Below are 15046 nucleotides of genomic sequence, written 5' to 3' on the forward strand. Positions count from 1 at the left end.
CCTTCTCCCCCTTGGCAACCACAAGTCTTTTCTCCAAAGACTTCCTGTTCTAACTTGAGTGTTCCTCTTCTCTGAGGCGGGAAGCTATAGGAGGAAGCAGGGAGTTTTTTCACTAGGAGAGCAATTCATTTTTTAATTTTATTTTATTGGAGTATAGTTGACGTACAATGTTGTATTAGTTTCAGGTGTACAGCAAAGTGAATTAGTCATACATATACCCAATCTTTTTTCCAATATAGGTTATTACAAACTATTCGGTAGATTTCCCTGTGCTATACAGTAGGTGCTTGATTAGGAAGCCAGGTGATTTTAATCACCTGGCAGAGGCATAAAAGTAAAAGCAGTTCAGCTTCATTTGTGCTTTCAATTGCCTCCTTTGAGACACAAGATAGTGATCAGCCTTCGGTTCTGTAAAGTGAAGGAGCTTGAACTCCCTAGATCTCCCCTAACAATAATTCTCAAAGATATGTGAATTAAGGAGAGACATTTTAGATCTCTCACAAATTAACTGATTTGTTCAGTTATTCTGTACTTTGAATATAAATGGATTTTTAATTAATTGAATCGTTTTCCCACTCTGAAGTAGCTCCTAATACTTTTTCCCTCCCTTACTTATTCTTCAAATAATTAATGATCTGTAAGTTTCTGAGTCTCAATCCTTAGAATATGATTTTTTTATTCTTTTTAGTCTCTCTAAAACTTTGAGGATCTTCTGCCTTTCCCTGGAATTCTGAAATTTCATGGTGATTGTGTGTATTAAGAAATTACTAGCAGTTCCCATTGTGGCTCAGTGGAAACAAACCTGACTAGTATCCATGAGGATGTGGGTTTGATCTCTGGCCTTCTCAGTGGGTTAGGGATCTCATTGTCATGAGATGTGGCTGTGCCTGTAGCCGGCAGCTGAAGCTCCAATTTGACCCCTAGCCTGGGAGCTTCCATATGATGCAGGCGTGGCCCTAAAAAAAAGAAGAAAGAAAGAAAGAAAGAAAGAAAGAAAGAAAGAAAGAAAGAAAGAAAGAAAGAAAGAAAGGAAGGAAGGAAGGAAGGAAGGAAGGAAGGAAGGAAAGAGAGAGAGAGAGAGAGAGAAAGAAAGAAAGAGAGAAAGAAAGAAAGAAATTACTAGTACCTTCCTGCTGGCTTAGAGGTTAAGGATTCAGCATTGTTACTGCTGTGGCTCAGGTCTAACCCCAGGCCAGGAACTTTCACATACTTCAGGTGTGGGAAAAAAAGAGGAAAGGAAATTACTAAGGACAGGGAAAGAATCATTTAAAAGGAAGGCACAGGAGTTCCCGTTGTGGTGCAGTGGTTAATGAATCTGACTAGGAACCATGAGGTTGCAGCTTCGATCCCTGCCCTTGCTCAGTGAGTTAATGATCCGGCATTGCCATGAGCTGTGGTGTAGGTCGCAGACGTGGCTCGGATCCTGTGTTGCTGTGGCTCTGGCGTAGGCTGGCAGCTACAGTTCCGATTCGACCCCTAGCCTAGGAACCTCCGTATGCCGCGGGAGCGGCCCAAGAAATGGCAAAAAAAAAAAAAGACAAAAAAATAAATAAATAAAATAAAAGGAAGGCACAAAACAAATAATCCTTAAACCTAGCTCATGAGAATAGTTCCCATTCCTGCCAAAGTTGAACTACAAAACTCATGGAGCATGAGGTCAAAGATCTTAGAAGGATATTTCCTTAGAGATGGGACACAATTAGACCTTCACAAAATACTGAACTAGTTCTATTTAACAAAGCTTAAAATCAAGCCTTAAAAACAAAAATTATTTTTGGAGATGCCACTGTAGAGCAGTGCATTAAGGATCTGACATTGTATTTGCAGCATTGTGGGTTTGATCCCTGGCCTGGTGCAGTGGGTTAAAGATCCTGCATTGCTGCAGCTGTGGTGTAGGTCACAGCTGTGGCTCAGAGTCAATCCCTGGCCCAGGAACTTCCATATGCCACAGATGCAGCCAAAAAAAGAAAAGAAAATTATTTTCAAGAGTCCTCTTTACATTTCAAAGTAAATCTCAAAAATATTTATAGGAATATAAAAATATCCAGCAACCGCAAAAATACATTTCACAATGCTTGGCCTTATTTATTTATTTACTTACCTGTCATGTAAGAAACAGGAAATGATGAGCCATAATGAAGAGAAAAATCAGTCAAAAGAAGCAGTGTCAGAGATAACACAATGCAATTGTCATTATAATTTTATTCTATATGTTCAGGAAGCCAGAGGAAAGATTGAGCCTGTTGAGTAAGAACGTGGAAAATGTAGAAACACGTGTACTCTCTTATGCCTCTAAATCAAACTGCTAGAGATGAAAATGAGCAGTATTGAGATGAAAAAAGAAGATGGGATTAAGAGAATATTAGATATTGAAGAAAGGAGACAGAAGTTTGAAAAATCAAAATGAACAGAGCATCAGTGTTGACAGTCAGGTGGCGGAATATATGCGTAAGCAGAGTCTTCAAAGGAGAGGAGGTGGAGAATTGAGGAAGAAATATTTGAAGAGTCAAGGGCAATGTCTGCATTTGTCTTTCTCCACATGATATTCTCAATGTCTAGCAAGGTGCCCGATATAGACCTTAAATATTTAGCAAAAGTTCTTGAACATCTGTAGCAACAAATGACAGCAATGAATAAGAGATGAAAAGTACATGAATGCTTTTGCAGGACATAAGGGCCATTAAGGACCAAAGAAGGGAAACAGAATGGCCAAAAGGGAAACTTAGTGGAAGTGGCATATCTTCCACAGACCTGGAGGATGGGTTCAGTTTGAGGATGTACAGAGTATGGAAAACTAGAAGCGATGAAGAAAGGCATTCTACATAAGTACAAAATAAATGAAGACTTGGAAGCAAGAAGAAGCATGGTTTTAAACATTCCACCTCTACTGGAGTGGTTATTCCATTTGAGGGATGAGAAATGAGGTTAGATGAGTTAGGATCAGAGTTTGCAAGGCTTTAGGAATAGGAATTGGGGGGGGGGGGAAGCCATTGAAAGTTTTTGAGCAGTAACCTTTGATGATGGAATCAGGGTTCAAGGGGGAAAAAAGAGTCTAATGGTGGCATTCATGATGGAAGAGAAGAAAATACTATAGTTGAATGGAAAGGATGTATGGGGCAACAGAGAGGTCGTTAAAACCATCTTGTCATGAAGTGTTAAACACTCCTTTGTAAGAGCACCCCACAGATTAGCAGTGCAGACTGGAGCTTGAATAAATACTAGTGGAATTGAAATGCTGGGCAAATTAATATTTCACACTCAAATTAAGGCCTAAAATTGGTTTTGGCTCATGAAATTTTCAAAAGTAGTCCTAAGAATCTAGAGTGTTTTAAGAATATTATTTGCTTCCTAATATTTCATTTATATAAGGTTTTTGATGAGCTTTTAAAAATTCCTACTTTGAGATGCACCCAAGTGTCTTGTTTTCTCACTCACCCAAGAGTGTTTCATGACTTTTGCACTTTCCATCCTTTTTTTTTTTGCCTTTTGTGTTTTTTAGGGCCGCACCCAGGGCATATGGAGGTTCCCAGGTTAGGGGTCTAATTGGAGCTGTAGTTGCAGGCCTACACCACAGCCACAGCAATGGCAGATCTGAGCCCACAGCTCACAGCAATGCCGGATTCTTAACCCACCGAGCAAGGCCAGGGATGGAACCCGAAATCTCATGGTTCCTAGTAGGATTCGTTTCCGCTGCGCCAGGACGGGGAACTCCGTACTTTCTATCCTTATTCTCAGATTTCTAGGGAAGATCTATGCCTTGGATTGGTAAATTAATTAAAGCAATGGAGCCACAAATGCGGAATTTATAATATCTCACTTACACACGTCACCGAATCTCACTTAGAATCTAAAGAAATCGGAGATCGGACTCTTTGTCCGACAGAGGGGAAGACTGAGGCCGAAAGAAGGTAAGTGAGCAGTCCAGGCTCACAGAACCAAGGGGTAACAAGAATCCAGACTCCACCACATGGAGCCAAGGGTTGCAAACGGGTGGGATAGCTAAGAATGGGGAAAGAATTGGGAGGGAGACTCTTTTCAACTATAGGAGGCCGGGGGATTGGAGAACCTGACAAGCACTGAAGATGCAGCCCAAGGCCACCCTCTGGAGCCCGCTCAGCCCACGGGAAGATCCCCGCGAGCCCCAGCTCGGTTGCTCCCGCTCTCGCGATACTGGCCGGCCTCTGCTCCCGGCTCCTGCTAAGCCCCGCCCCTCCACCGCAGCCCCTCTATCGTCATTTCCTGTGGGTCTGCAGGCAAAGGGAGAAGATGGCGGCGTTGGGGGAACCTGTGCGACTGGAGAGGGGTGAGTGGGGACTAGGCCGGGACTGTCGTGGACGGAGAAGGTGGGGGAGTGCCTTTCCGCCGTGGGGGTGGGGGGCAGCTAAGCTCTGAGATCTGGAATCAGTCTTTTCTTCGCGCTGGCGCCGGTGGCCGCCGACGTTGCTGCGCCTGGCCCCAGGGGGAGAGCTTGCTGCTCTTGACTGATACCCAGACCCACCTCTATTCACACGGACAGTCGCGAAGCACAGTACTGTTCGACCCCACCTGTCTGCGTTCGCAAACACACTCTGCACACGCGTTCTCTGGATGGGTATGGCAGACGCAGCGTTCGGAGACGTGTCTAGCTAAGCAAACATCACACGCCCAGTTGTACAGACTACACTCACTGCCCGTATTGACCTGTGCACAATCCAGTGTCCCCGCCTTACTCACACAGCCCGGCTTCACAGTACATTGCCACAGAACCCACCTTATTTATGCACGAACGCTGTCGTTACTTCGACCACAACCCCACTTGTATTTCTATCGGGTTGTGTTCTGGCTGTGGTCCCCCTCCCCGTACGGAGAAGGTGCTTTAAAAACAATCTTACTAATGTCCAGGGAAGAAGGTTACATAACTAGTTGGAATTGTGGTAGATTGTAAAATACTTAATAGTGTAGTTTTTTTCCTTCTTTACAAATCCTACAATTGCTAACTGGCTGGGTGCTTGCTTTGTAGAGCAGGCTGTCAAGGAAAATAAAACCTTTCTGCTGAATGACTGGAAATCGAAAAGCCAGTTAAAGTACATAGCTATGAGCCTAGAAGAGGCCTGTTGAAGATTTTCAGCATTCCCCTCTTTCCTCCCAAGTCCTTTTTTTCAAATAACTTCATGCATACTTTTGACATGCTAGTATTAGGAGTCGTAAGAGTCAAAAAGTATGAAGTACACATATGGAGTACTAGTGATAAAGTATAGGATGGAGATTGAAAATATCTTGCAGATATTAACTTTTGCATTTACTGTCTGAGTGTTAAGTAACTTCCGCTCTAAGGAGAGAATGCATTTTTAGAATTATTGTAGTTGGTGAACTCTTTCCTTGTGCCTTTACAGAAACAAATGCACACTAGACATTGTTTATTCCTTATGGTGTTCACTACTTGTAAGTTACTTTACAAGTGATGTTGTTTTCCTCCAGCCTACCAGACCTTTAATTAAAGTATCATCTTTGACAGAGGAGTAGCTACTCTGGGAAGACTTGCTAAGTTAGGGGGAAACTATGACATCTTCTTCCTGAGCACAATGGCACTGTGCTTTGTAGATGGGAACAAATCTGTTTGGTGTTAGCAGGAGTAGGTGTTTTTCTTTGAAAGCCAGTTGTAGGCTTCTAACATGTTGGCGGTCTTTTGTGTTTTTAAGTGCAGTACAAAATGTGAAACTTCACCTCTGGCATTTAGTTGTGGTAGTCATGGCTTTGTTTTTTTTTTCTGTTTCAGAGTTCATTTCGGTTCCAAATGCTCAGCACCTTAGTAGGATGAATTACTAGTGGATACCATTTAGCAGGATAAGAAAGTCAGATTACATCAACTGTAAATCTTATTTAGCATTCTGTTTAACAGACTCTATTTAGAAACTCTTCCAGCAGTTCTGCATTATAAAATTAGTGCAAATGTTCAAGATCCTAAATGCCTTCAAAATCATCAAACAAGGTTCAGTGGAACACATTTGAGCACATGTTGGGTACATTTAGGTTCAGTAAAGAGTATTTTACTTTTAAAATTTTTCTTAATTGAAGAGTTTAATATACCTTACATATTCTAGCTTTATAAATCAAAATATTTGATGAACCAACACTTGCCTGTTCACCAGCCGTTCTGGTGGTGGGAGACAGAAAGCTGAAAGTCTGTTGACGTTGTATTAACATCAGTTTAAGCTTTTATTACCTGGAATTGAAGAATCTACTTCTTTCTTCACTACATTTATTCCTAGTTTGCCAGTTACAAACACAAATAAGATTATACTAATTCTATGAGGTTCCAATCCTTTAAGCGTAATATAAAATTCAGAACTTCTTCCATTTAAGACAGAAGGAGGCAAGGAATTTAGAATAATAGATACTCTAGTCCCCTGTGGGGCTAAAAATCAAAGTAGAGGTGGTGTTGAAACATGGCTGAATTATGTAAAATTTCTTAATTCATAGAACACTTATGCTCACACTTCCTAGTGACAGTTGCCTAACATGCTTAATATATTTATAGTGTAAATGTGTACATTATGATTCTTTGGTGCTGATGTAATAGAACATTTATGCTTGCTAAATGGCAGGCTCTTACCATGTATTTTTGTTCTGGTCCACAATTCTTATAAAAAGGGTAATGTTATTTCTGTTTTGCAGTGGAAAAACAGACATGGAGAGGTATTTGCCCAAGATCACACAGCTGTTACTGAGACTAGATTCAGGAAACTGTTTTTAATTTTGTATTTTATTAACATGTATTTAACTGAGCTTGTCTTAATTAAAATACTGTGTTAATAATCCTAAGTTGAAAACAAATCAGTTAATTCTGGTCATTTGTATCACTGTTTTAAATGTGTCTCTGCCACTTAACTGCACCTGTTATTGAAGAGTTTTCATATTTATGTATACGTTACGTTTTCTTTTGGGAAATAAACAGTGATTTCACTAACAGTGTTTTACACTATTCAGTGCTTTGGTTATTAATAATGGTAGGTAAATTTTTATTGACTCAATAGTTTCTGATAATACTGTCAGCTTTTCTGAAGCAGTCCAGTGTTTATGTGTCTATCACCAGTCCTTTCCTTTGATATTTAGTACTTTATATTTGATTTTCCTTTGTCTCTAAGTGATGCTCTTTTCCAGATTTTATGCTTGTTCAATATCAGGGTTTCCTTCTAATCTATTGTAAAATTTAACATTCTTCTCAGACTTTATAATCCCATCCTCTATACATGAACACACACACACAAGTTAATATTGTTAGGCTTTTTCCCCTGTGTTCTACGTATTTCTTATAGGAATGAATCCTAAATGCTACACTGTTACATAGGCATTTAGAGGATATTCTGAGAAAATTATCTATTAGTGTGTGTTTCTTTAACTCTAGATATTTGTAGAGCAATTGAATTGTTGGAAAAATTACAGAGGAGTGGAGAGGTACCACCACAGAAACTTCAGGCTTTACAAAGAGTCCTTCAGAGTGAATTCTGCAATGCTGTAAGAGAGGTGAGTAAATGGGATTAAAACTTAGTAAAAATTTGAGTTAATTAGCTAAGATAATGCTCTGAAATGTGGGTTCCAAGTTTCTTAAGACAGTGAACTTTAGAACCTGACCTTCTCATTTTTGGAATTTCTAATAGAAAAACATTTTACAAAGATGCATAACTTTGTCTGAAATTTCAACACATTCATTAACTTTACAGAGAACTCAAACATGGTATATTCTGAGATTTAAAATTGCAGTGATAACTGGATTTTGCAGGTATATGAACACGTCTATGAGACTGTGGACATCAGTAGCAGTCCTGAAGTGAGAGCTAATGCAACTGCAAAGGTACATTTTTTCTTTTGCTAAAAGTAAGAGAATTCTTCATAAATTAGAGGTTTAAAATGTACAATTACTAGATTCATAATAGGCTTATTTTGAAAATAGCAGTATCTTTCAAGCTACACCAAACTTCTCCCTTACTGAGAAATAAGCCTTTTTTCTCCCCCTCCTTTTCAGGGCCACACGTGCGGCATTTGGAAGTTCCTACTAGGGGTCATATTGGAGCTACAGCTGCCGACCTACACCACAGCCATAGCAACAGGGAATCTGAGCTTCGTCTGTGACCTACACCACAGCTTATAGCAACACCGGATCCTTAACCCACTAAGTGAGGCCAGGGATCAAACCCGAATCACCACGGATGCTAGTAGGATTCATTTCCTCTGTGCTACAACGAGAACTCCGAAATAAGATTTTATAAATTGGCTTTAGAAAATATATTTTATGCAGTTTAGATGATGTCTTAAAAATATCCTTGCACACAATATGTCATATAATACATAGTTGCTGTATATAATATATAATTACATCATTATGTAAATATTCATCAAAATTCTGAGGTATAAATTATTATCCTCGTTTTATTGTTAGAGAAACATCAAATTAGCTTTACTTGCCTCGAACCATAGAAATAGTAAATGATAGATCTGGTATACTCCACAAATAGGAGGTTACACTTTTTTTGGTTTTTTTTTGTTTTTTGGCTGTACCCCAATGCTGGATCCTTAACCTACTGCACCACTAGGCAACTCTAGGCAGTTACTTGTTTAGAACTGCAGGTAGCAAGTTTTTTTGTTTGTTTGTTTTGTTTTTTTGTCTTTTTGCCATTTCTTGGGCCGCTCCCGCAGCATATGGAGGTTCCCAGGCTAGGGGTTGAATTGGAGCTGTAGCCACCAGCCTACGCCAGAGCCACAGCCAGAGCCACAGCAACGCGGGATCCGAGTCGTGTCTGCAACCTACACCACAGCTCACGGCAACGCCAGATCCTTAACCCACTGAGCAAGGTCAGGGATCAAACCTGCAACCTCACAGTTCCTAGTCGGATTCGCTAACAACTGAGCCACGACGGGAACTCTAACAGGTGGCAAGTTTTATATGCTTTTCTCTACTGATGTTTTCCTCAGATAATTCAAGCATCGACCTCGGTATCCATGATATATGGTTAGAATAAGTTAATATCAGCAGTAGGTGACTTAAGTAAAATTAGTCATTAGCAGGTAATTTTTCATTGATTGTTACTGGTTTGCCAAAGAAATATTGGATTCTCTCTTGAGTATAAACACTTAAACGTGGATGTTGTTTGACAAGAGTAGAAAAAAATGATTAAAACTTGGGTTTAATTCCTAACTTTCACAGTTTCCTGAATTTCTGAGCTTTAGTTCCATTCTGTCCTTAAAATGGGACCTCTTTTAGAGCTTAAAATGTAATAATATTCAAAAATCTTGATTATCTTTCTCTCTTCCCATTTTTGCTTATGTACCATGATCCAACACACACACACACACAATAGTACCATATTACTTATCTTAAAAAAGCGAAAACCAGAATCTCAACTTTATGTTAAAATTAGTCTAGATCAGTCTAAATTTGAAACTTTCAAAGCCATAGCTCTGTTTCATCTTCTGTGGAATTTTAGTAGTAACTAGGTAGTTAATTAAAGCAACAATAAAATTCACATTGACTCTAAGTACCCCCTTTTTCTCAATGTTATTTCTTGATGAGTTGTTAATATACAGTACAAATAGTACAGCAGCCAAAATGAGTGCATATAAGGACACCTGCCTCCTTATATGTTATATAGGTAGGTTGTGCCCTGCCCAAAAGCCCCTGAAGGGGCCAGACTGACTAGCCCCCCAGAGCTCAGGGCTGCTGACGTGTGAGGGAGGGCTTCTTGTCTTTAATGTGCAGTGTTCATCTTCCTAGCAAGCCTGCCTGCCAGGCATTGCACAGAAGTCCTCAGCACTGGAAGGACTCGAGGGACCTGAGCCATCGTAACACTCCAGCATAATCCCAGGGTAGGCTTTCAGTCGTCCTCTTTGAGACACCATCTGCTTAGCTTACCTTCTCAGAGTGGCCAATGAATTTGTGAGCATTCAAACATCAAATATACTTCAGAAGTAGTTTTTTAAAAGGGAAAAAAGAATTAAGTAAACAAAGGTCCTATTTAAAAAAAAATTAAAAAATTAAAATTTTCTTTTAGGCTACTGTTGCTGCATTTGCTGCCAGCGAAGGACATTCTCATCCTCGAGTTGTTGAGCTACCAAAAACAGAGGAAGGCCTTGGATTCAATATTATGGGAGGCAAAGAACAAAACTCACCAATCTATATATCTCGAATAATCCCAGGTGGAATTGCTGATAGACATGGAGGTCTCAAGCGAGGAGATCAACTCCTTTCTGTCAATGGAGTGGTAGGGATGCAATTTATTTCTACTTGTACCAGTGTGTTTTGACCACATGGGGGCAAACTTGAGTTACTGAAACAGAAGATGTAGGGAAAATGCAAAACTTTGTAGTTTAGAAATCCCTTGGGGGGGTGGTCTCAGACACTGCTAATTAGTAGAGTCATACTTTCTGAAGCACTTTAAGTGTGTCTTTTGCTTCTGTCTAATGTAAATTATCAATGCTCAGTGTGATTTTTATGAAGTAATTAAGCTTTTTAGTAGTTAAAAGTCTACCCTCAGTTTAGTCTTATAAAATGTCAGTTGCTTGATTTACTTCAAACCTAGTGAAATAGTAGAGTATGTAGATTGATATTTTATTTACTTTAAGCTTAAAAAAAGTTCCTGGACTGCAAACAATATGATTTAGCAGAGGATAAAGTGGGGTTATTTCATAATTTATAGTTTTGAATAACATTAAAACTTTTTTCTTATATGTATTTTAAACATTTTTCATTTTGAGTTACTTATAAAACCTAGGTATTAATCGTTTGTATCTGTGTGGTTTTTTCCTAGAGCGTCGAAGGGGAACATCATGAGAAAGCTGTAGAACTGCTGAAGGCAGCTCAAGGAAAAGTGAAATTAGTAGTACGATACACACCCAAGGTCTTAGAAGAAATGGAGTCACGCTTTGAAAAAATGAGATCAGCAAAACGTAGGCAACAGACTTAATGCAGTTAAAAACTTGATATTTCATTTTGCTTTTAGCTAGAGAAGTTTTACTTGTGACCTACTGATGGCCGCAATGCCAATGATTGTAAAAAAAAACAAACTTCCCTTGAAATCCTCCTTGCCATTTTATAAATACCTATTTTAACATCATTTATGCTTCCCAAGATGCGTACACTTTTTTCTGACAAAAAAAAAGTAAAAAGGTGATGAGGGCAATTCTGTCCTGCTGTTTTTACAGGCCTTTTTCAACAAATGCAGATTTTGTCATAAAGTTGTTATAGATTTTTAAAAATGCTTTTTTAATATTAAAATGTACTTTTACATTCTTAATCTTTTTTTAGGGAAAAAGATTTTCTTTATTTGGCCGCTTATTTAAAAATAACAGTACTTCATTCTTTTTTTGCTTTATTTTTTTTTTAACCTTAACATTTTATGATTTTCCAAGAAATTAAATAAAAAAGCCTCAGCTACAGCAGTTCATTACACTATCAATGTTAACATCACTGCTGCGTTTTCTATTTGGAACACGCACATAATATATAAAATCAATGGTAAATTATAACTCAGCAGAGTGGAAGTTTTTTACTTTTATTTAAACATAATATATAATGAATATTCATTTATACTGATTTATAAAAGTTTTTAAACACTGAAACAATCATTGCTAAGATAAATACATATTCTTTCATAATTGAGTAGTGAGGCAAGATAATGTAATTAGATTGTTAGCATTATTGATTACATCTCTGTATTCAACAACATATCATAAGTTACAAATGCAAGATTTAGGTTTCATCTTTTGCAAATTTTTTTAATGCTGTTCATTTTTATTTAAGTATATTTCTTATATTTTATTCTTTCCATTCTTAGAGATGAGCCAGTTTGTGGTGGGAGATAGCAAAGAAGAAAAAGTAATACCTTTGACCTCACTAGCCTCAAGAGTTATATATACTCTTAAGTAGCTCAATTTAAAGAATTGATATTTAATAGGACAAAGATTAAAGGATATGTTTAAGATATATAGAAGTTATGAGATGATACATTCATAAGAACCTGCAGACACTTTGTCAAAATGAGTAGGAACTTACATTGAAAGGGATTTGAGATGTCCTTGTTTATGATTCATATAATGATGGGAACTTTAAGAGATACTTTGATTTGTCCACTGGATGTCACTGTTTTACTGAAAGGCAACTGTTAATAGTGGATGATGACCGAGGTCTTTTTAAAGGCAGAAATTAAAGAATTGAGATTCATTTTCAGATACAACTTATAGGAACATTTGTACAGCTTTTAAAAATTCTAGGTGACAGGTGCTAGAAAGAAAATAATGGATTGAAATATATAAGGAATTTAGTATAATTATCAACTCTGTGTAAAGAGTGGGCATTTGTGACATTCCTTCAGGAAGAATAGAAATGTGTATCTTTTTCTGCATGTTTGTGAGCACTGTGAGTCAATTATTCCAGTTTTCAGTGATTTTCAGAATCAGAGTCAATCGGCATTGTTGTTTATCACTTAGGTATTGAACACTGGATTGCATGGTTGAATGTGTCTTTCTCCACTACAAAGTATGCTTGTTATCAATAGGATCGTGTTATAAAATTGTGTATTTCCAAAATTAATTGATGTTTTTAAAATGTTGAGACCAAAGTAGCGTAGAAGAATTATGGACTTAATTTAATTGTAAAATTATTAGAGGTATTTGTTGTAGAGCTTTATATATTAAAGAGAGGTATTGGTGCATATGAAAACAGTAATATTATTGTTATGCTTGTATTCTTGCATCACAGGGTAAGTAAACCCTGAAGAAATCTTGTTTTAGCATTGCTACCAGCTGCAGTAGCTTTTAAGGGTGTGTCAACATTTCATTATAAATTATAGCTTCCTGGTTCAGTATCTCAGCTGTTTTAGAACTTTCAGCCAAGCTAAATCTTTTCTGGTGTCGAAACTTAGTAAGTTGAGTAAGCTTTTTTTTTTTTTTTTTTCCCTGCAGTAATCCACAATCTGTTCTTTGTGTGGGTTGGCACTTATTTATAATTCTTAAAATATGGATAGCTTAAAAGAGCCAAATACAGTAGTTTTGCTTGCTCCTGTTGAGCATGAGTAGCAGTAGTTTATTTTTGTTAATGCAGTTTCATAGTGTATCCCAGAATTTTAAATCCTGACCATAGGAAAATGCAGTCATTCAGTGGCAATGATGTACAGTCGTGGTCTAGTATAGTGAGGAAATGAAGGGTATTTTCATCTTACAAATGTGTGATTCATGGACATAACCAGGCACATAGTAAATATATAATAGGTGTTTGACTCGTAAATTATAAATACAAATTATCTTCCCTCCCCAGTTTCCATTTATCTTCTTGGTATTTCAAGATGGGTTGACTCAGTGATTCTCAACCTAAGCTGCATATTAGAACACCCAGCAGACCTTTAAAAAATAATGATGCTTGAGTACTGTCCTCTTACCAGCTAAATCAGAATCTCTGAGGTGAGACCAGACACGTATTTTTTTTTTAAGTTTTCCAGCCGGTTCTAAAAGACACCTAGGGTTGAGAACCACCAGTTTTCCCCTTTGTAAGATGCTCTAAGTACACTGGATTCTGTTTGAAAGTATCAGAATAATTCAATTTACAGCTACTATTAAATATCTGCCAATGTAATGGTTTGTTATATTTCTTAAAGAATAAAAGATACTTGGCATTCCTTATTTGGGAAATAATTACAGTTTACCTTTTTCTTTCTTTTTTTAAATAAAATCTACCAGTAGTTTAAATGTAAACTTTTAATGTCTGCCATCTTTCTGCCCTCTTTGCCTTTAAAACTTTCAAAAATAAATGTTTATTATTTGAGAAAGCATGCTAAAAAATTGCAGATAAGAAATATTGTTTTTGATAATTATGCACTGTCTTAATATGGCCACTTTATGCATTAGTATAACACACTCATTATAGTGGCCTAGTTATTTGGGGTTTGATAATGCAGATATGTTTTTTTAAAAAGTCATTGTCTTCGTCTTCTAAATTTTTGAAAGTTACTTTGCTCAAGTACTTAGTTTGGCTCAAGTACTTTGTTTACAATATAAATAGATATTATAACATTTAATAGAAGAAATGGCTATGGCTTATCTGAAAAGAATGTCAGCATGACTTGGTGTATACTTAAAAGAATACGTGTTGTGAATATTCTATTATGTGGAATGATCATTGGAATATCAAGGACTCTAGTAATTGTATTTCCTGAATAAATGTATGTTTATGAATTTTCTAACTTATATTTTTTTGTTCCTCTGCTAACAATCTGGTTTTATACTTTTTATTATCCAAAATGTCACTAACAGTGTTTCTTCAAAGGTTGTTGAAGTTCTATAATGACGAAATAGTGGAAAAAACCAAATTGCTTGCTCATTAATATTCAAGAACTTACAAACTGATTTGTATTTGGACATAGTTTTTAAAAACATTAGTAAACAATATGCTTCTACTTTAATTCTTAAGTTTGAGGTAAAGAAATAGAATAGCCAAAATGAATTTAACACTTTTCAGTGGATGGCTTCATTTGTCAATTTAGTTCTGATTCTAAGGCTTACTTAAAATAAATCTGTATTAATTATATTCTTATTCTTTGGATTTGAAAAAATTTGATGTAACTACACAATAGATTTTTCTGAAAGATATGTATAACTTTTAAATGAGGTAAAAGCATACTCTGGTGGTTACTGGAATGAAACTTCATATATTTTGCTTTGTCTTTCATAAAATATAACTACAGAAAAAGTTTTCTTGTGTTATTTTAAGAGAGGCTGTATGGCATGTGATTGAGAGCACGGAATCTGGAGCCTGATTACCCTGATTTGAATCTTAGAGCAACCCAAGCTGCTGCAGTGACAACACTGGATCCTTAACCTGATTGCCACAAGAGAACTCCTAAAATTAGCAAGTTCTTACTTTTGATGCCTAGAAAATAGATAACCTTTAAATTATACTTGAAAACTTTGTAGGAAATAGGCATTTTCAGATTTCTGTTCACTGATCAAAGAAACTGGTGGAGAATTCTAAAAATAGTGGGGTTTAGGGGATGTAGCGTTGAGGTCACATTCAGAATGACTT

General features: G+C 37.1%; 1 protein-coding gene across 1 annotated transcript; it reads left to right on the forward strand.

Annotated features, from left to right (window-relative positions):
* Nucleotides 1-4234: 4234 nt before the first annotated feature.
* On the forward strand, nucleotides 4235-14713 carry LIN7C (lin-7 homolog C, crumbs cell polarity complex component). Its single transcript, XM_003122904.5, has 5 exons — nucleotides 4235-4303; nucleotides 7385-7503; nucleotides 7760-7831; nucleotides 10026-10235; nucleotides 10782-14713. The coding sequence occupies exons 1-5, from the start codon at nucleotides 4267-4269 to the stop codon at nucleotides 10935-10937; spliced, it is 594 nt and encodes a 197-aa protein (XP_003122952.1). The 5' UTR covers nucleotides 4235-4266; the 3' UTR covers nucleotides 10938-14713.
* The last annotated feature ends 333 nt before the right edge of the window (nucleotides 14714-15046 follow it).

The sequence above is a fragment of the Sus scrofa genome, chromosome 2 (genome assembly GCF_054392235.1).
Source record: "Sus scrofa isolate SSC_HxYL_T2T_F1_AM1 chromosome 2, Sscrofa_HxYL_maternal_Yorkshire_Landrace_v2.0, whole genome shotgun sequence".
Lineage (NCBI taxonomy): Eukaryota > Metazoa > Chordata > Mammalia > Artiodactyla > Suidae > Sus > Sus scrofa.